The 19,551-nt window shown below is 43.0% G+C and overlaps 1 protein-coding gene across 1 annotated transcript in view; it reads left to right on the top strand.

Annotated features, from left to right (window-relative positions):
* Window positions 1-19,478, top strand: part of ttc3 (tetratricopeptide repeat domain 3) — a 36,721-nt gene extending 17,243 nt beyond the window's left edge. Inside the window, exons 17-46 of the mRNA XM_083926962.1 lie at window positions 129-213; window positions 559-711; window positions 2,112-2,192; window positions 2,280-2,389; window positions 2,485-2,611; window positions 3,024-3,140; window positions 3,233-3,334; window positions 4,356-4,448; window positions 4,544-4,608; window positions 4,764-4,900; window positions 4,985-5,305; window positions 6,133-6,408; window positions 6,490-6,533; window positions 7,588-7,638; window positions 7,722-7,801; window positions 7,895-8,050; window positions 8,144-8,744; window positions 8,856-8,924; window positions 9,860-10,009; window positions 11,003-11,142; window positions 12,069-12,137; window positions 12,228-12,324; window positions 12,854-12,957; window positions 14,227-14,311; window positions 14,424-14,525; window positions 16,160-16,353; window positions 16,964-17,078; window positions 17,669-17,779; window positions 19,006-19,098; window positions 19,227-19,478. Coding sequence (XP_083783088.1) covers window positions 129-213; window positions 559-711; window positions 2,112-2,192; window positions 2,280-2,389; window positions 2,485-2,611; window positions 3,024-3,140; window positions 3,233-3,334; window positions 4,356-4,448; window positions 4,544-4,608; window positions 4,764-4,900; window positions 4,985-5,305; window positions 6,133-6,408; window positions 6,490-6,533; window positions 7,588-7,638; window positions 7,722-7,801; window positions 7,895-8,050; window positions 8,144-8,744; window positions 8,856-8,924; window positions 9,860-10,009; window positions 11,003-11,142; window positions 12,069-12,137; window positions 12,228-12,324; window positions 12,854-12,957; window positions 14,227-14,311; window positions 14,424-14,525; window positions 16,160-16,353; window positions 16,964-17,078; window positions 17,669-17,779; window positions 19,006-19,098; window positions 19,227-19,337 — 4,039 coding nt within the window. The 3' untranslated portion in view covers window positions 19,338-19,478. The remainder of the gene's footprint in view (window positions 1-128; window positions 214-558; window positions 712-2,111; window positions 2,193-2,279; window positions 2,390-2,484; window positions 2,612-3,023; window positions 3,141-3,232; window positions 3,335-4,355; window positions 4,449-4,543; window positions 4,609-4,763; window positions 4,901-4,984; window positions 5,306-6,132; window positions 6,409-6,489; window positions 6,534-7,587; window positions 7,639-7,721; window positions 7,802-7,894; window positions 8,051-8,143; window positions 8,745-8,855; window positions 8,925-9,859; window positions 10,010-11,002; window positions 11,143-12,068; window positions 12,138-12,227; window positions 12,325-12,853; window positions 12,958-14,226; window positions 14,312-14,423; window positions 14,526-16,159; window positions 16,354-16,963; window positions 17,079-17,668; window positions 17,780-19,005; window positions 19,099-19,226) is intronic.
* Window positions 19,479-19,551: the final 73 nt, after the last annotated feature.

Here is a 19,551-nt window from a genome sequence, read left to right as displayed (position 1 = left end):
TTTAATACGTTTTAATAAACGTTGAACCAGTCCGGCCCTCGGCTTGTAGCAAATTAGTTTTTCTGGCCCTCTGCTGTCTTTGACTTTGACATCCCTGGTATAGCTGATTAAAACCTCTGTGCTTTCAGTGAGTTCTCTTCAAAGAGCGGGAAAGGAGAGCCCAGCACCCCGACAAAGAAGAACTCAAAGAACAGATATGTCCCTGAAGACGAGGTAACACTGCGCTTATACTCCACGTGGGGCGTTCTGCTTGTGTCATATGAACGACATGATGCATTTGTGTTTAGTCATGTGGGCGGTGTCAAGTTTTTCCAGGACACTGAGTATCAGAAGAAACCTTTGTAGAGACACGTCGCGCCTCGAGCGTTGACTCACTGAGGCTCATTGTCTCGCACTGCATCATTAATCTCTTGCGCATTCGCTGGATGTTGATGTGTTAACAGCTTGTATTTAATAGAATGTTAACTTTAAAATGTGTCTAAATTAGCCTTTAAGTCTTCACAGTGTCATTAAATGAGACGACTGACCCGCTCACTGTTGTTTTTTTAATCTGTTCAGAAACAGAAACTGGAAGACAGGAAAGCAGATGTGGTTAAAGAGTTGACATCGCTGATGCAGGACGCGCACACCGCTCTGACCGACCTCCGCAGCCACAACGCAGAGCAGGCCTTCAGGAAGGCAGTGGCCTTACTCGAAACTATTTCACCCAAGGTAATCATGCCCCTGATGTGCAGATCGGGGCCAAAGCTGTCGATACAGAGAAGTGTCTTTACGCTGAATGTTTGTTTTAGATACGTAATTGAAACATGCTCTAGGCGTGTACCGGTACACAGAAGTCACTGTTCGGTGGAGACACAATCCTCCTGCTGGGGACTGGGGTTATGTGAACTATCATTTCATTCATCATTTTTTCCGTCTAAAAATAAGGAACACTTCTGTATTGCACTGTACAAACTAGGGATGGGCAGGGAACATCAATTCCTCGGGGGCCAATCTAATACCCGTTTTACCAAATCTATTTTTAGAAGTCACCGCATCTTCCTGCAGGAATGAGGCTGCACAGAAATACAGCGTACCCAACACCCAATGCTTCTTCTCAATCAAAACAGTCACAGTTCACCTTTAAGGATTTATTTTTTCACAACCACATCGTCAAAACATCGTTGCCTTACAAAACACTAATTATGTCCTTGTTCCCATTCTGTTAATGGTCAGTCCTGCTGTGGAGAACAGGCGCTCCTCTGACACAGGTGGCAGGTACCAGCAGCTGCTGCTTTGACACAACGCTCAGTTTTTTGTCCCGGTGCCTGTTGGACTTCCACCGCTCCATTGGGTTTTTCTGAGGATGAACGCACGGCTCACTGAAACAAGCTTCCAACTCGTTGACACCCATATTTTCAAACTAGTCCTCCTGAAGAAGGTGTTCAGCGCCGCGTCGCTGCAGACACTAACGTCTCTGCTTTCCCTCCATATCATCTGGGCCCTGCACAGTAAACCCGTCATGTAGGTGACAACTTCTCTGATGGTGAGGTGAAGATCCAGCTCCAAAAATCAAAGGTGTTTGTGTCTTAGGTAAAGCACAGAAGCGAGAGGTGCTGTGAGCGCAAACAACTTGAGTGCCGTTGTTTACAAATCAAGTTAATTTGAAACGAGGACTACTCAAGGAATCGATCACTCACGCCCAATCCATAGAACGAACACTGAACTAACACTTTTCAAAAAGGCAACAGGCTGTAAAACTGGAAAGCTCTCTCATGCTATGTAATGCTATATAATAAATAATACAGCGGCGTAACGCTGACACACCCTCCTTGTCTTATACACTATATATATACTCTCCCCTCCTCATGTTCGTCGTCTCCGCAACACCCAGACAACAAAAACACTCTCTGGAGACGACGTATTGTCATGTAAATGAATCAATCAATGCTTTATTGAATCATCTATCTCTCTCTCTACTATATACTATCAAATACAGGAAAAACCTTTAGAATATATTCTGCTTTTCACAGATTCCTGTTCTCTTCACTCACACTCACACTTTCATCAAAGCCTCTGGTTTTGCGGTGAGATGTAAAAGACATGATTCAGGTTCTTTTGTGCTTTTCCAGGAACTTGGATTTTCCGCGGCGGATCGACTGTTGGTGCCATACGGGCGCGCTTTAGCCCTGATAGACATCGGCCAGCCCGAGGTAACTCATAGACACGTGAAGGCTTGTATCAAGTTAGACCACTTCATGATGTGCGTGTCGTAACCTCTATCGCTGTATTAAACACAGGAACTTAAAGACGCGCTAACACTTCTGGAGAAGATCAAATCGTTTGAGGAGAGGAAGCTTCAGTGTCTGGTTTACTTCGCCATCGGGAGGGTGTATCTCCGAGAGAATAGGTACATTGGCTTCTGCTCTTTACCTCCTTTTTTATGGCATTGATTCACACCTTTTTGTCGTTTCACATGTACGCTTCCTTCTTCTTCCTCTTCAGGTTTGCAGTTGCTCTGGAGCATTTTTCAGACGCACTGCAGATGGTCAAGAATAGAATAACACCGGGTAAACTCACCTGGCCTTTAACAAAAGATATTGTCAGAGAAACGCAGCCGGACTATTTCAAGGTATGTTTTTATGGGTGGGGGGTGTTTAGAGGCAACTGCAGACCTTTCTGTAGGGGTGGGAATCTTTGGGTTTCTTTCTTGGTATCACGATTCATTGCTTCAGGATCTACTCCAGTCCTCTGTGAGCTAATAAAGGCAATGTTGCAAATGATGGCATGAAAGCATCGATTATACTGGAATGCTTGTATGCTTGAAATGGAGGTTAGGTTAAACTGTGTTGTATTGTATAAATATGTAAGTTTCCACAGCTGTGAGTTGCTGAAAAATCTTTAAATGCACTTTAAAATGCTTGAATTTGACTCTGGAAACGGTGCCACTTATGTTTTACATTTCCCTACTTTATTTTGTTAGATCACATTCATTTCATAGCATATTGAAATGATCGCACTTGTTTTCTCTCTCTTCTTTTCAGGAAAGTCTGGAGAGTTCTATAGAGATGTGCAAATTTCCTCCTGTTCCTAATGCCTTTTGTCGATTTGAGAAATGTTCATTGAAAGCTGAAATCTACTTCACTGACCCAGATTTTAAGGTACGTGGCAGCAGTGAGACGTTGTTAGTCAGTTTTAGAATCAATTCATCAACATCCTTTGTAATATTAACGAATATGCTTCTTGTATGTAGGGCTTCATCCAAATAGGCTGCTGTCAGAGCTGCATAGTTGAATACCACATCGGCTGTTGGAAGACCCTCAAGACATCGACCTTCTTTGAAAAGAATGAAAAGGTAATGATTCTGACTCGTAAAGTTTCCAGAGGAAGTGTAATCATACCTGCAAACGTGTCCCTTTTCTGCTACATTCGCCTTTTCTTGGTCAGTTGGGTCATTCACGGAGAGAACCGGAGAGTTTTTGGGGGGAGGGGTAGAGGCCAAGGCTATGAAAAGAGGCAAGGACACCAATAAAAGATGGCGGTGCTTTGGGGGAACAGAACATGCGCGTCGGAACTGTTCTCTTTCTATAATAGTGCAGATTACGGTAGATTTTACTCCGCATGTGTCATACCCCCATAGCTACCGGTGATGTAGCCTCTTTCTGCTCGTCTTCAGAATCTTGAAGCACGCACAGGTCTCCAGACTGCGACCAGATGTCTCGCCATATCAATATGTAAGTGGATAAACGGCAACAGAGTGACAGATAAGACAGGAACAATATGTGAGCACTGTAGGAGGATGATGCAGTCAGCACCGTAACACTAACACGTGAGCCCTGCAGCTTCTTTAACATCAGGCTACAGGTTATAATCACAGCGATGGCGACTGACGGACAGGAAGCCTCCGAATATGACGGGCTAGACTGTCTCTGCCGTCTGTAGGCATCTCACAAGCTTTACCTCCGTGAGTACCGCAGGCTACAACGCGGCTAACCCAAGTACTATGCAGAGACACGTGCAGCCCCACCACAGCTCTCTGCTAAAATCAACCCCCTGTAAAGAAAATACTGACATTTTTAAAAAGGTGTTAAAATCTCATGTCGTTCTCGTGAGCCGAGCGCCTCGTCACGTGAGCCGAGAGTCTCGTCACGTGAGCCGAGAGTCTCGTCACGTGAGCCGAGGGTCTCGTCACGTGAGCCGAGCGTCTCGTCACCTGAGCCGAGAGTCTCGTCACGTGAGCCGAGGGTCTCATCACACCCTCGTTACACTGTCGCCTTTTTTACTCTGATGCGTTTGCCGGTCTGGTGATTTTTTAGAGCGCACCAGCTGTTTCTTCCCGCTGCTCCCGGACTAACGTTGTTATTTTGCTGTTGCAGGATTTCCTACAAGATTCGTGTTTGACTCCAGACTGTGTCGGCCAAATCTGCAGTATCAAGATCTATGGTCCGACGGGGCTGGTGAAGTGTAAGGTGAGACCATCCTCTGCAGCTGAGGTGAAGCTTTTTGGAGCTTGTGATTATTCACGGCATCAGTGGTTGACCTTTTGAGTCATTTCTCTCTTCAGTTTGAAGCTGCCATCATCAAACCCCAGAATCCAAAGAAGCCCAAAGTGAATCAGAAATGTACAAGGTGTGTTAAGTGCAATTCAACCCTCCTCCTCCTCAAACCCTCAGAAAACTCTTCTCCATATTCTCCCCTCTAACCTCCAAGCGCCCAATCACCTGCCCATCCCTTCTCACCTTAAGTAACTTCCTTTTCGTCTCTTTTTTTGTTTTTATTTTCAGTTTGAAGAAGTTAAAATCAAAGGATGAGCGCAGCCTCAAGAGGAAGCAGCGTAAGCAGTCATTTCAAGAGAAGCAGGCGATCAACGATGAGATTCTGCAGCAGAAAGAAGATTCGGCGACACAGAGTCAACAGAAAGGTGTGGTTTTGCAATTCAGAGTCTGTCTTTTTCATTTTTTCCCCCAGTATGGGGCTGACCTTATATGTCCCTCTGTGTTGTCAGCATGGTTGCTGTACAGGGATCGAGTTCTTCTGCAGATTAGCCAGAACATGGAGCTGCTGAGAGAGGAGAAGGGCCTCCACGTGTCGGCCCTGACAGGTAGTCTGAAGCCCTGGCTGGAGCTGGACTCCTCAAGGGGCAACCAGATAGCCGATAGGATACTGAACTGGCAGGAGGAGCCGCTGGAGACTCTAGGTCAGGCCATAGAGCTGCTCCTGGAGAGGAAGAACCGGGTTTGGGCTCGTGTCCTTATCGAGCTGCTCAGCAACTGTCAGGATGTAAATCCTACACTCAACAACTGGGCGTGCCAGCTCAGCAATGCAGGTCAGCATTTATCAATGTTAACACGCGAGTCCTAAGAGTTCAAGTGAAGTGAGTCTGTCGTGAGCTCTCCCTTCGTCCTGTCTGTGTGAAACCAAGGCGTGACTTTCCCCAAAAAACTGCTTTCTGGGTAAACATGTGACGTAACGTGAAGCACAGAGTCAGGCGTACAACATATGGTCACTGGCCATAGTCTTTTATTTGCTGTTCACTAGTTTCTTCTCCTGATGAAAGCCATGTAGAGCGAAGTTCCTCAGCCACCCTTTTTGCGTAAAGAATCAAATCTGTCCACCGAATTTACGATTTTCTCTGCCATGATGGTCAGCGTCTCACCGATTTCACAGGCTTTCCGGTTGCTCATCACGACGGGCGATATTTTGCCGTCTCTCGCTTCTGTGCTCAGCTGCTTTTAAAACCCCCGGCTTTGGGTCACACAACACTTCACGTCACTGACACCTCCCCCCAAGTCACGCCTGTGCCACCGAGGCGCATCAACAATATTTACATCCAGCCGCCAACATGTTTAGGGTCTGAGCCGTCACATTAGGAGCTAAATCAAGCAACATACCTCGGAAATTAACAACTTACTGCCCAGTGGAAAATTATCTTCTCTCAATCTGGGCCGTTTGAACGCATTTAACATAATATCAGAATATACGGGAACACTACGGTTATAGCGTTGGCCACATTGACCGCGGAGATGTTAGTGACGGCTGCTTGACCAGCCGAGTGAGATCGACACTCACAGATTTGTTGTTTGGACATAGACGTCGTGTAAAACTCAGTGCCATGTCATGAAGCCTGACCACCTGCTCACTGTTTTTCCTCAGGTATGAATGCGGCCAAAACGTTCATTGAGCGCTACGCGGAACACTTGGAGCAGCTGGACTTGGCTTTTCTGCTGAACTTTGGCCCGTTGCAGGACGCGATTATAGAGAAGCTCGGCACTAGGCCGGAGCTTTCATCAAGCATTGGCTTGACTGTGACTGAGTACCTAAAACAGGCCCAACCACATGACATGAGACTCTTTATCTGGACTCTGGAGGAGCATAGGGACGGGTTTCTCTCCTGCCACCCTATACTGGATGAATATTTTGATATGATGGGTACGTATTTCACTTTGACTGACTTTGATTTTGAAGGCTGGTTCTTTTGTTGCTCATGATTTTCAATTCTTTGTTTTTCAGATGGACTTTGTTCAGTCTTAAAAAAGTCTGATGAATATCAAAATGTAAGTCTTACATAATAGTATTTTGTTTTTGTACACTGAATTGAAGTTGGTTGGCACATGAACTAAACTTTAAAGGACTAGTTCAGCATTTTCGGGAGATAGTGACGTATGCGACACATAGTCAGTGTCGACCACCATCTACTATGGGAAATGCACGGACTATAAGTGACTTAAAAAAAGCCAAACTATCTCTATTAAAGTTCAGTTCAGACCAAAGATTTGTAATGAGACAAGTTGAAACTTGCGAATACTTGGAGTCTGCAACGTTCTGAAACCTGCCAGTTCACACCCGTGAGACGAGGCGAGCCCGTGCCTCATCTCCATAGCAACGCGTCTCTGTACTTCTGTTCTAACCTCCGACTTTTCAGGGTGTTTTTCATAGCTGGTTATGATTTGTAGCATTATAAAATATAACTGAGGACAGAGACAGTAAGATACTTGCTACAGCTGCATGTCTAGTAGTGATGAAACAGCGAAAATACTGTTTTGTTTCCCTGAGTCACTGCTTTGTCCTCGATTATGGCGCTCCTTCATTTATTGTATTGCTTGCTCGACCCTATCTCTCTGTCTCTGTCTCTGTCTCTCTCTCTCTCTCTCTCTCTCTCTCTCTCTCTCTCTCTCTCTCTCTCTCTCTCTCTCTCGCACACGTTGAGCCTCCGTCCATAACTGCCATTTCGACCAGCTGACAGTGTGTAGCTAACTTGACCAGCGGACTTTCCTACGAGCTGATTGGCTGTTGAAACAGGTGACATGTGTCATGTTCTAAAACCAGCTGCTGGAGACTTGACAAGCTGAGTCTCAGGAGACAACGTCAGCCGGTTTGAGTCCAGACGAGACGGTTCACACCGCTGCAACTGCGATGTTCTAAAGCGTTTTTTTCTCGTCGCGAATCTTTGGTCTAAACTGGCCGAAACACATTTTTATCTAATTTGTTTAACTCCGATAAAACTTGTGATTATTACGCTTTGGTGAATAAGCGTGTTTCCCAAAGTGTCACTCTATTCCTTTTTATTGCTTCCTGCCTGATCCCTCATTCAATTTGCTTTAATTTCAGAATTCCCCTATGAAGAGTCGAGGCCGGAAAAAGAAACAGAAAGAGCCAAAGGTGAGAAGAAGTGTGATTGTTGGTCGTTTCGTGCAGATATGCCGTTGTAGCATCGCTCTTGACGTGTTTCCTTTTCCTTTCAGGGTGTTATTGTTTGGTCTGGGATGAGAGGTGTAACTCAGAGAGAAGAATGGGACCAAGACTTTTTTGAAGACGACACTTTGTAAGCTCTCATCCTCCACAGATTGTATTTGTAACTATGTATATATATTATAAGAACTTTTTAATACATGACGTTGATACGTTGTGCCAACAGATCATTCCTTCACCCCGGAGATCCGTTCAGCGTACCGAGTCACCTTCGTGAGCAGGTGGCTGAATTTGAGGACCAGTACAACAGCACCAGACACAGAAGTCACTATAAAAAGATTTTGGACAACAACCCTGACCCAACAAAAGAGAGTTTGTATGAGTAAGTGAGAGCTGCAGTTCAAATACTCTACTTTGTGTTCCCCATGCACATTCTCCTTTTTTAAAATTTGAATATTTGCACATCTCTCTCCAGCTACTTTGCTCAGATCTTGGAGGAGCACGGTCCACTGGTAGCTGCCGATCCTCTGCTGGTGGGTGAACTGGGGAATTTCCCTCCCGAGGCCCAGCGGAAGATCACAGAAGTGGGTGGCTTCGAGCCCTTCCTCCTGGAGTCCCTTCGGTTCATAAAGATGGGGAGGTGTATCGGCCTGGCGAAGCATGCCGTGTCCCTGCAGCAGGCTGGACACGGCCCGAGCTTGGATGACCTGGATGACCTGGATGTAATTACCTCGGACTCTTCCTCTCCTGATTTGGATGCAGGTCATGATACTGCTTTAACAAGCTATCTGGACAATTTTTCATCTGCACAGACTGACGTCAATCCCATCCTTCCCAGTCCTTATGCATATGGCTCCCAGCCTCCTCCGCTTGGCCAGTCAGCTAGTGGAGTTACTCTGACTGGGAATGATCCATTTTACTGTTGGACTAACGGGGACAGTCAAGAGGAAGCCTACTTTTTACCTAATGACCACAGGGAGCCGGATCTACCTGCCATGGAGAGTAATGGTGGACATTTGGATAAACCTACAGTGCCAACGGAGAAAAGCTTTTTGAAGAAACATGCACCCGTACAGGTTGATACCAAACATTTCAGCTGCTTTTTAAATAAGCCATGTGGAATATGTCAAAACATAAATGTGTGTAGATTAGCGTGTGAAGTTTGAAGTGTTGTTTCCTTCTCTCAGACCTGTCCGGAGACCAAGAGGAGTGTAGCGGTGAATACAGAGATGCATGAGCGTTTTGAGAGCTGCCAGGTGAGTTCAATATAGCTTCAACGAATATCTGTAACTCGTTGAGGGATATCTGGATCAGATTTTCTTGAAGTGTGGGGGTATAAGGTACTTATTCATAGCAGGTATTTCCTACAGTAGATGGCAGTTTGCACGCCCCCAGTTTGGAGAAGCAGGAAAAACAGAAGCTAAGAGACATACTGCTGTGAACGGGCGCAGCAGCTGAATGTAGCGTAGACACAAAAAAGTCCATATTAGTTTAAGTGTACGCTATTTTTTTAATATTTTCATCGCTTCATCTTTGTCAGACAGCGTTTCCGATGAAGAAATTAAACCTTATATATATCTACCAGTTTTTTGCTAATAGAAACTTGCCATACCTTTTTATAAAAATCAATATATAAATAAAAGTTAATCGGATTTTGAAAATTAAAAAAAAAGCCAATTGAATCTTCATAGCACTGAATAGTTACGCAAGGGAAATTTTGTATCGGATTCATTTTTTTGCCTCTAAATTTACCTCTGCAAATATTTAAACAACTCATTTTCACCATTATTTTTTCAATGTTCCCAAATGCAGAATAAAAAAGCGTTTTTAAAAACGTTAAAAAAACATAAATACAATGTATAAAATTCTACTAGTATATTTTCAACTTCAGCTGTAAAACTCAGTGTTAATTGCTAGCTAGTCTGCTAATTCACACACTCCTGCTCTAGAATCTGTTCATTATGTAATATTAATACCATGGCCTGTCTGAGCTATTGCTTAAAAACTAGATTTTGTGGACTGCAAGTATAAAGTTATACAAGTTGCAACTGCTGCTTATCGGCCATCACTGATCCCAGTATATCCGGTATAAACCAACATCGGCCTGGCTGATTTATCGGCTCTGTGTCTTAAGTTGTTGTCTTCATGTCGGCTGTTGTTGAACACTTTTTGGCGTTGCTTGTTGTTCCAGGGGGACATCAACAAGAAGCAAAAGAGCAACGAGATGTTGGAGCGGCAGATTGAGAATATGGCGAAAGGCTGTGACAAAGTTAACCTGAGACACGAAGAAGAAGTCGCTGCCCTCGAGGACGAGGTTCAGATCATCAAGGCCAACATACAAGTAGGTCCACAACGGAGACGTCCCCATACCAAGAATTCAGTAGTCGGTGCCAATACCAGTGAAATTACATGATGCATTCGAAAAACAAGGATGTTCAAGATCCCATTTACTTGGGATAACATGTTATGCAATTTATATAACAAACACACGAAATATATAACATAACAGGAAACAGTACAGCAATTGGTCGTAGTGCAACAACGTAAGATTCATACACATTTGCACAAACACACAAGCCAAGAATTACTAACAGTAGATGCAGTCGTTTTACAGCACATGGCAGGGAGTCGCTGTTAAAACATTAACATAAATATATTTGCAAACATTTGAAAAAGTATTAAGTTGATAAGACCGACTGAACTGTAAAGAGGCCTGCTAACTGATTAGCCGAGGCTGCGTTACTACGAGGTACAGGCTAACGTTAAACCTACAGAACGTATGCTACATAACATAAAGATGTGCCCGTGAGCCATCCCAAACGTCACGTAACGTGTATTTTAGTATGACGGGTAAAAAAGAAAACGTTCACTGGTTAACACGATTGGATGTTGTTTATATATATGAATCAAAAAATCACCTTGAATTAGTAGCTGGACCGTAGCTGTCCTCGTGAATGCCTCCTAGTTTTTCATTACAACGTTAAAGATAACGTTACCCATCTGATCCGTCTTCATAGTTTTGTTTGAGGAAATGTGTCGTAAACGCTAAAATGGAAGCACTGCCTCCCTTGGTCGGAAGACCGCAGTATCATTGTTTTCATAGTGTCTTCTGCGAATTGACGATAACCACATGTTCATCTGCCTCACACGCAAACTACTTCCATACACAATCTTTTTAGATCCGGAAGATTCACAGCACCGAAACTTTCGGTGCCCCAAAAAAGAAATAGGCATCATCTGTGTTATTTCATTTAAGAATCGTTAGAGTAAGTTAGTTAAGTTAATAAGAAACGTTCATTGATCCCCTTCTTGTTGGTCTTTTTCTGTTGTCAAGGTGACCAAACAGGAGCTGGTACTGTTCCAGCAGAAGCTGGAAGAGGAGGTGAAGAAGGACCAAAAGGAGAAGAAAGCAAACCAGGAAGGGCTGAAGTCCCTGAAGCTGGAGATAGAAGATCTGGCGGAGCAACACGGGAGGTGAGAGTGAGGCCGACGTGGTGCACTGTAACCAAGAACCCCCCCCCCCCCCCCCCAAAAGACGCTCGTCTAAACGTGAAATACAAAGTGAGAACGCAACACCACTTTTGCGTTCCCTGCCCAGATCGTCTCCGTCTAAACAGGGTCTCAGACACGTTATTGTGACATCCTGTTAAATTATCGCCTCTAAACGTGAGACAGGCCGGACTGATGTTAGCTGCTTAGCTCCACTTTAGTTTTGTTAGCATATCGGCTAGTTTAATCATTAGCTTCTCCCTGGTCGTTAGCCTCGTATGCTAATAACTTCCAAGCGGCACTTTTGCTTTGTATTTTTTCAACTAAACCTGGTCTGAAGATCCTCCAGCAGCAGCTGTGTTCAGTCAGCTCAGTGTTGTTAACGTGATGAAACAGCGTTCATGTGCTCAGAGACGAGCTGGAGCTGCTGGGGCGCGTTACGGGTCAACTGGAGGTGGCAGAGGCTGCACTGTTGACGGCAAAAGTATCGACTCTAATAAATACTAAATATGTGGAACAAATTGTAAAATATGCTCCTGAAAAATCTACATTTCCCTGCGCACCAGTTGACTCTTTTAACACGTCAGGAGGGAGTTCCTTCACTTGTCACTTCTCCTCTGAGCTTCCTCTGCTCTTACCTTTTCTGGCCCTGTTTAGCTTCAATAACACATTTAGAAACTAGAATGACGCATGAATCAGCTCTGCTTCGCTTACAAAAAAAATGTTTCCCTCATAACAGCAAGTAATCAAATCCAATATTTGCGCGCAGATGTTGTCACAACTTGGTACTCTTGATCATAGTCATTGATAATGAGATAATCACCGATTAGAGTCTTGTCCTGTCACTGTAAACAAAAGCAACAAGTAATGATTGATTTTGAATTCCTTTTTTGTCTTATTTCCGCGCACAGTCTGAACCGAAGCATCAGACAGACGAAAACCAGCTTTGACGCAAAGTTGAGTGACTTCCTGGAGCTGAGGTAAGCGATAAAGCAAAGAGTCGGAACTGAATACAAACTTAAAGCCTCCCGGACTTTTTTGTTCACTTTTTTATTTGTGTTTGCGTTCAGCAATCAGTCTGCAGCGGAGAAGATGAGTCTGGAGGATGAGATCAAGCGCTGTAAGGCCTCGATCACCTCGGCCAGCAGGAGGTCTCACACGGCTCAGGTAGGACTTTAATTCTCATCAGACGCTTTTATTTTTGGTGAGTAAGTTTCCGTCTGAAGCAACGAATATGAACGGAAATAGTACATTTTACATTTGTGATTATCAGCTTCACCTCCCTTCCCCTATGGTCGAACCCGACTGAAAGAAATGGATCGCTGCAATGTTTGACCCTTCAAATATGAGGAAATTGTCACTGTGGTATGCCGTCATGTGAGGTGACTTCCTACCACTTTAAAAGTCTTTTTTCATTGGGTGAGAAAATGGACGCGTGTCGCGAGAGCACGTGAAAAGGCTCGTTCAGTTGTCGGCCCTGCACGACACATTTTCGTACACAACTCAGATCTTACGTTCACTTCTGCGCGCGTGTACGTGTTTTTTTAGGACTTTTTCGATGCTGACATGTTCATTTGCATACGATAGCTGCATTGTCATGATACAAAGCTGGTTGAATAACTGGTTAAAACTTTTACTGCTTGCGTAGTTCAGTAAATGACTTGACCCCTCGTTGTTTTTGTTTTTGCTCCTCCAGGTGTCGGTGGTGGAGAGCAGTCGGGACCAGGGTTTGTACGGCCTCTACAGAGAGCTGGCCAACGGAAAGGCTCTGCTCGCCAAACTGGACGAAGCAGCGCACAGGTGAGAGGAGGAGTGACACCATTCACCTTTAACCCGAATGAACCAGATTTATTTACAGAGTTCTTAACGGTGCTGGAAACACTTAAAAAGGGCTCGGATTTTAAATAACGTTCTTGAAACAAAGGTTAAAACTTTGTAACAAAACATAATTTTGGTTGTTTATAGCCCAGAAACATCTAAATTGATGTGATGTGGAAGCACAGTATTTAGCATTCATATGGAGTTCACCACAGTTGGGCTGGAGAAGCTTAAAATGCAATGAAAGTGCTTGAGTTTGATTCTGGAAAAGGTGCAGGAACGAGAGTCGCAAAGGGGCGGAACATTTCCAGAAACTTTCCACAGGAATTTATGGGAATTAACTGGAAATTTGGGGTAATTAAACAAACTGCCTTTGACAAATCATGTTTCTATTTATGTTTGGATACGATACAGACATCCATGCAAAAATAATACAGAAACATTACATTTCAACAGCTTTATTTGTGAGAAGAACTTTACAAAGTTTCAGTTATTTTATTGAACAAAAACAAACATTTTGAGTAAAATACTCAACCCCCTGACCCCGTCCATTCTAATATTAAGTATAAATATGTGCATGTGTTGAAGGAATAGCACATATTTCCAAGTGTATTTGCATATAATCTGGTTGTTTTAGTCACGATTATGCTAAAATATATTTCCCCAACTATATTCAGGGTTTTTACTGGTGCTGGGAATCCTTGAAAACACTTTTAGGGATCTTAGTTTGGTGTTCAAGGTTTGAAAAGCTCTTGGATTTTGAACAAAGCGCTTGAAATGTAGGTTTATATGATGATTGCATATATGACATACCATAGAGAAAAGAAGATCTCCATGTTTGACACTGAAAATCAACGTTTGTTGACATTTTTGACAGGAAAAAAAACTTTTGATGATAAGAATAGTTGATTACATTTCTGTGGCGTTAGGTTTCCTTTCATTTCATTTGTCGTCCTTCTGTAGAAAGCTGTCTCCAAACATCATGTTGGTTGTCTAACATCTTATTAAATGTGATGAACAAGTGCAATAATAAATTAAGTGAATACTGAGGATTGTTCTGGATACAAATGTGGAGTTCACCACAGCTGTAAGGTGCTGGAAAAGACTGAAAATGCACCTTGATATGCTTGAAAAGTGCTTGAATTTGACTCTGGAAAAGGTGCAGGAACCCTGTATCTTTAAAACCCCCAACCTTCATTTTCGTAGTATGTCGGAGGAACCCTGTGTTTATTGTCCTTCATCGTTTCCCAGATTCCCGAACCCAGACCTGGAGACGGCCAGAAAAAACTGCAGAGCAATCGTCCAAGAAGCTGAGAAGAAAATCTCCACAGCTGAGGTACATGTCGTCGTCGTCGTCGCACACTGAGAGGCTTCTGTTAACCTCCGACTTACACGCGTTGACTTTATACGGTATTAGTTAATAACTGAAGACTCTCTCTGCTCCCCAGCCTCAGTACCAGGAGCAACTGGATCAAGTGAAGAACGGCAGAAGAGTCAGTGAGTTGACCCCAGTCAGCGTCAACAACCTGCCTGAGTCTGCAGCCGCACCAGTAAGACACTTCCCCACACCAGTCCAACCAGTACAGCACGCTGCGGTTTACTAACACGCGCCTTCTCTCTGTTTTACTCAATACCTCTTTAATTATTCGCTACACGAAATAAGTTTTGAGCGGTTTTATTGTCATTGCATTGAGGGGTCACACAACAATGTAACCAAATCTGAGCGGCGTTCCCTGAGGCATGAAAACACAAAAAACATTTAAAAGACAATTACAAGAATATCAAAGACACAAGAACAATTAAGTGCAATACGATGTGCAAAACACAGCGAACAGCAGCAATACTGTAATGTAACAGTAACAGTAGGTCATGTAAGCGATAAACAATGACATTTCAAGGCACAGGTCATGCATTTGCACGACGGGTTCAGTTAGGAGAATCCTTAAAGGGTCACTGTGACTGTTTCAGTTGAGAAGAAGAAGAAGAAGAATTACTTTATTTATCCCGCAACAGGGAAATTTAATTTTTTCACTCTTATTATTAATCATGTTACAAATACACACTCATGCACAAACAGGAGCTATACATGCAATTAAGGAGAGATGTTAGAGCGAGGGGGCTGCCAGAGACCGGCGCCCAGAGCAGTTGGGCACGGGAGAAGAACTGGCACCTCTCCAGCCACCAGTCCAAGCTCCATACATGGTCCACACAGGGACTTGAACCAGCAACCCTACGGTTCCCAGCCAAGTCACCTATGGACTGAGCTACTGCTGCCCCAAGCTTAGGTGCCCCTATAAGCATTAGGTGTGGTAGATGCACCAATCCATTTGTTTCCCATCCAGTGTGAGCGTATCGTCCGATCCGACTCTTGACTGAATGAAGCGTATACCCACAAATTAACACAAATATAAATGTGCTTAATATAATTTTTAATAACACAGTAACAAAGTGTACATTAGCAGCAAAACTAAATAACACTTCCATGTAAAGTGCAAACAGACATTTTTAAAGTAATATAAAACCCTAACCCTTGCAAACATATCATTAAGGTAACAGTGATCTAGTCATTTCGATTCTGTGTTTGATATTAATGAAAAAGAAATCGCCCTCAGTCATCCGATTAATATCAGAGCTGATGTCCGATCCAGGGATGGGATTGGTGCATCTCTGGGCGTTGGCTAGGCTGTGCTGCGGCGCATCACGATTCCTGCAGAAAGATGCGTTGACTTCTAAAAATTAGATTTTGAAAAACGAGGCCCTCGAGGAATTGATGCGATCCCTCGATATGGGAGTGAACTACTCGTGCCCATCCCTGATTGCTATTCAGGAAGTAGCCTGTTGTTTTTTCTCAACAAAAGGGAACGAAAATAAGTCTTTGCGCCGACTTTATCGGTAGTGTTCAAGTAGAAAAAGGTTCTCGTGTTCAGACTCAGCGGGACGAAGGATGTGTGAATGACCAAAGAGCCAGAGTTCCTTCATTGAACAGCCCTCATCGCTGCTTTGACTACGTCCCGTCTACTGTTGCTACTCGTGCCGCTCTACCACCGGATAACAGAGCACAGAATTACTTTGTTCATCTCTAACAATAGTAGATTATGCCGTAGAGTCAGATATGAGGATCTGATATAAACATAATGACGTATATTAAATGTTAACTCTCTCCCGTCTCCTGATAACCTTGCAGCAGCCTGCGGCGGTCAAAGAGTTTGCTCCTCCACCTTCAGCCTCTCACGGCGCTCCCTCCGTCAGCCGCCCGTCCGCAGCTCAAGCGCCCGCCGCTCCGCAGAAACCTCCACCCAGGACGCAGGAGCCTCCCAACGCCACTGTGTTCGACAAAGCCATGGAGCGGCTGACCACGATGTTCCCCGGGTGCACCAGGTAACGCTGCTAATGCAAGTTAAATCTGCAGTAGAACCAAGAGGTTTTACAGCATTTTGTGCGCACATGTGTTTTAGTTTGTAGTGCAGAGCTGCAGCTGACAGTTAATTTCACTGTCGAGCAATCTGTTGACGTGCGCGCGTGTGCATGCGTGCGTGCGCGTGTGTGCGTGCGCGTGTGTGCATGCGTGCGTGCGTGTGTGTGTAGCTGACCGTTAATTTCACTGTTGAGCAATCTGTTGATGATTTTATACATTTATCGGTTCGTTTTTTGGTTTGTCAAATGTCCCGAAAATGCAGCTTTTTTAGGTCATTTTACTAAACATCATGCCATTATTAATTTATATCATTATTGTTATTACATAACAGTGAGGAATTAGATGGATACATGGATATATTCCTTTATTTTGTTGCTGCGACAAATTGGTACAACTGAATATGACACAATAAATAAAGATATCTGTGTTTAAATTGGACCTCCGCGTTAACCAGATGAATTCCCCATGCCTGTGCGTGTGTGCGCGCGTGCGTGTGTGTGTGCGTGTGCGTGCGTGTGTGTGTGCGTGTGTGCGTGTGTGTGTGTGTGCGTGCGCGTGCGTGCGTGTGTTCAGGTCGGACTTGCTGAAGTATGTTCAGGAGTTTCGTTCCTCCAGCGGTGGAAGTCTCGGCAGCATGGCGCTGCAGGACATGGTCGGGGGAGTGACCCAGCTGATCCTGGACCATCAGGTAGGTTGTTTTTTTTTTAAAAGGTGCAAACGTTTAAGAAGTACGGAGGAACAAACAAGTCTCAATAAATATATAAATAAATGTATAATGTCTACAGGAATAAATCAATGAATGCATAAATGAACAAGAGGACCTCCTACCTCATTAACGTATGGACACAGAAATAAAAATAAAGCACTTATTTATGTATTTATTAGTTTATTTTGGCATTTATTCCTGTTGGTATTCATACATTTTAGTATTTATTCATTTATTCATACATTTATTTCAGCTTTGTTTCATTTTATGTATGCAAGGACTTATTCCTCCTATCATTTATTCCTGTATTTATTTACACATTTAATCATGCAATCACTTATTCCTGTATTTATTTTATTTATTCATGCATCTAGTGATACATTTATTTCAGCATTTATGTATGCAAGGACTTATTCTTCTATAATTTATTCATTTATTTCGGCATTTATTTATTTATTCCTGTATTTAGTCATACATTTATTTCAGTTTTTATCTATGTAATTATTTATTCCTGTATGTATTGAGCCCTAAAGAAGCGCGCTCATGTCTCGTCCTGATTCTTTTCCTCTCAGGAGAAACTCAACGCTGCCAAGTCCAACAGCCTGGGCCGTGGGAGCCCGGCTCAGTACGTGGCCCCGGTCTGGCAGCCGCTGGGCCCCCAGAGGGTCTCTCACTCCAACGCAGTGAGTCCAAATGTTCTGGACGCACTACATCGTGACTTCTCCAACAAACTCCACTATGACTGTGTAAAACAGGCTTAGCACTGATTTAACCATATGTTTTTTGACATTTCATATTTTGACCAGGGGATATTCTTGGGACACACAAACATCATAAACGGTCATATCATAGTTTATTGAATAGTGAAAAAACGTCACAGTTTAAAGACAGTAAGAATATAAAATGCTTAAATCAGTCACAGGATTGTTTTGGGTTTTTTGTAAAACTTTTTCCAACAAATGACTGGTTTATGAATTTTCAGGACACGTGATATTTTGACTAATTTTACTTCATACTTTGACTTTTTATGACTTTATTCAGCAAACTCTGCTTCGACTGATTCAAGCATTTTTGGACATTTTACATTTTGACTTTTGGACATACGATGAAACACTAAACTGACTTTTTTTGACCATTTAATTAGTTTAGATAGTTTATTTTGAATCTGTGAAAAAACTAAATGATCTCACATTAATGGGCAGAGAAATAAATGCACAATAACAAAGTTTAACAAAGAAAACTGAAAAATATAAATTCTGTTTATAAATAAACCATGATATGAAAGTTGAAGACAGTCAAAACATAAAATTTCAAAATAAAATGCTTAACTCAGTCACAGGATCGCCTCATTTTGACTTTTCTGACACAACACTGAGTTTTTTTTATTATTATTTTTACTTTTTCCAACAAATGACTGATTTCTGAATTTTCAGGACACGTTATATTTTGACTAATTTTACTTTATAATTTGACTTTTTATGACTTTATTCAGCAAACTCTGCTTTGACTGATTCAAGCATTTTTGGACATTTTAACTTTTAACTTTTCGACATACGATGACTTTAGGGGGGGGGGGTATTTGGGACACACACTCAACTGACTTTTTTTGACTATTTAATAAACTATGATATGAATGTTGAAGACAGTAAAAATATAAAATGCTTAAATCAGTCACAGGATCGCCTCATTTTGACTTTTTTGACACAGACTGAAACAGACTTCTTCATTTTTCTTTTACTTTTTTCAACAAATGACTGATTTATGAATTTTCAGGACACGTTATATTTTGACTTATTTTACTTTGTACTTTGACTTTTTATGACTTTATTCCACAAACTCTTTTCTACATTTTGACCTTTTCCGCCGTACTAAGACACTATTTGGAGCTGACTTTGTCTCTTGAACGCAGCTGAACGTTGAGGATCCGTGCATCATCTGTCACGAGGACATGAGTCCGGACGACATCTGCGTGCTGGAGTGCAGACACAGCTTTCACAACAAGGTGAGCGGAGATAACCTCCTCATGCTTGTTGTTTGAAAACCTTCACGTCCCTTAAGATGAACTTTTGTTGTAGCTGTGGTTCTGGGAGGCCTAAAGGTGTGTTTTGTTGGACCTGTGTTTGTGTTCAGTGTATACGGTCGTGGCTGAAGGAGCAGAGCACCTGTCCCACCTGCAGAGACCACGCTCTGCTGCCCGATGATTTCCCCATGCTGTCGGGCAGAAGACGCCAAGCTCCGTGATGTCTTAACCCTCTTCCTTCCTGTCCTTTCACGCTTCGAGCTCCTTTCTTTACTAATTTTATCATCCTCTACAAACGCATGCAGTGTTTTGTATCGTTAAAACGTTAAGTCATGCTCTTTCTATACTTTGATTAAACAAAACGTCACGAAACAAAGATATTTAAGTCTGGTGATTTGCAAAAAGACACTTTAAACAATTAAGTTACCAAAGTTT

The sequence above is a fragment of the Echiichthys vipera genome (assembly GCF_963691815.1).
Source record: "Echiichthys vipera genome assembly, chromosome: 14".
NCBI classification, from domain to species: domain Eukaryota; kingdom Metazoa; phylum Chordata; class Actinopteri; order Perciformes; family Trachinidae; genus Echiichthys; species Echiichthys vipera.
The sequence above is the reverse complement of the archived record's forward strand: the minus strand, read 5'-3'. Positions and strand labels throughout refer to the sequence as shown.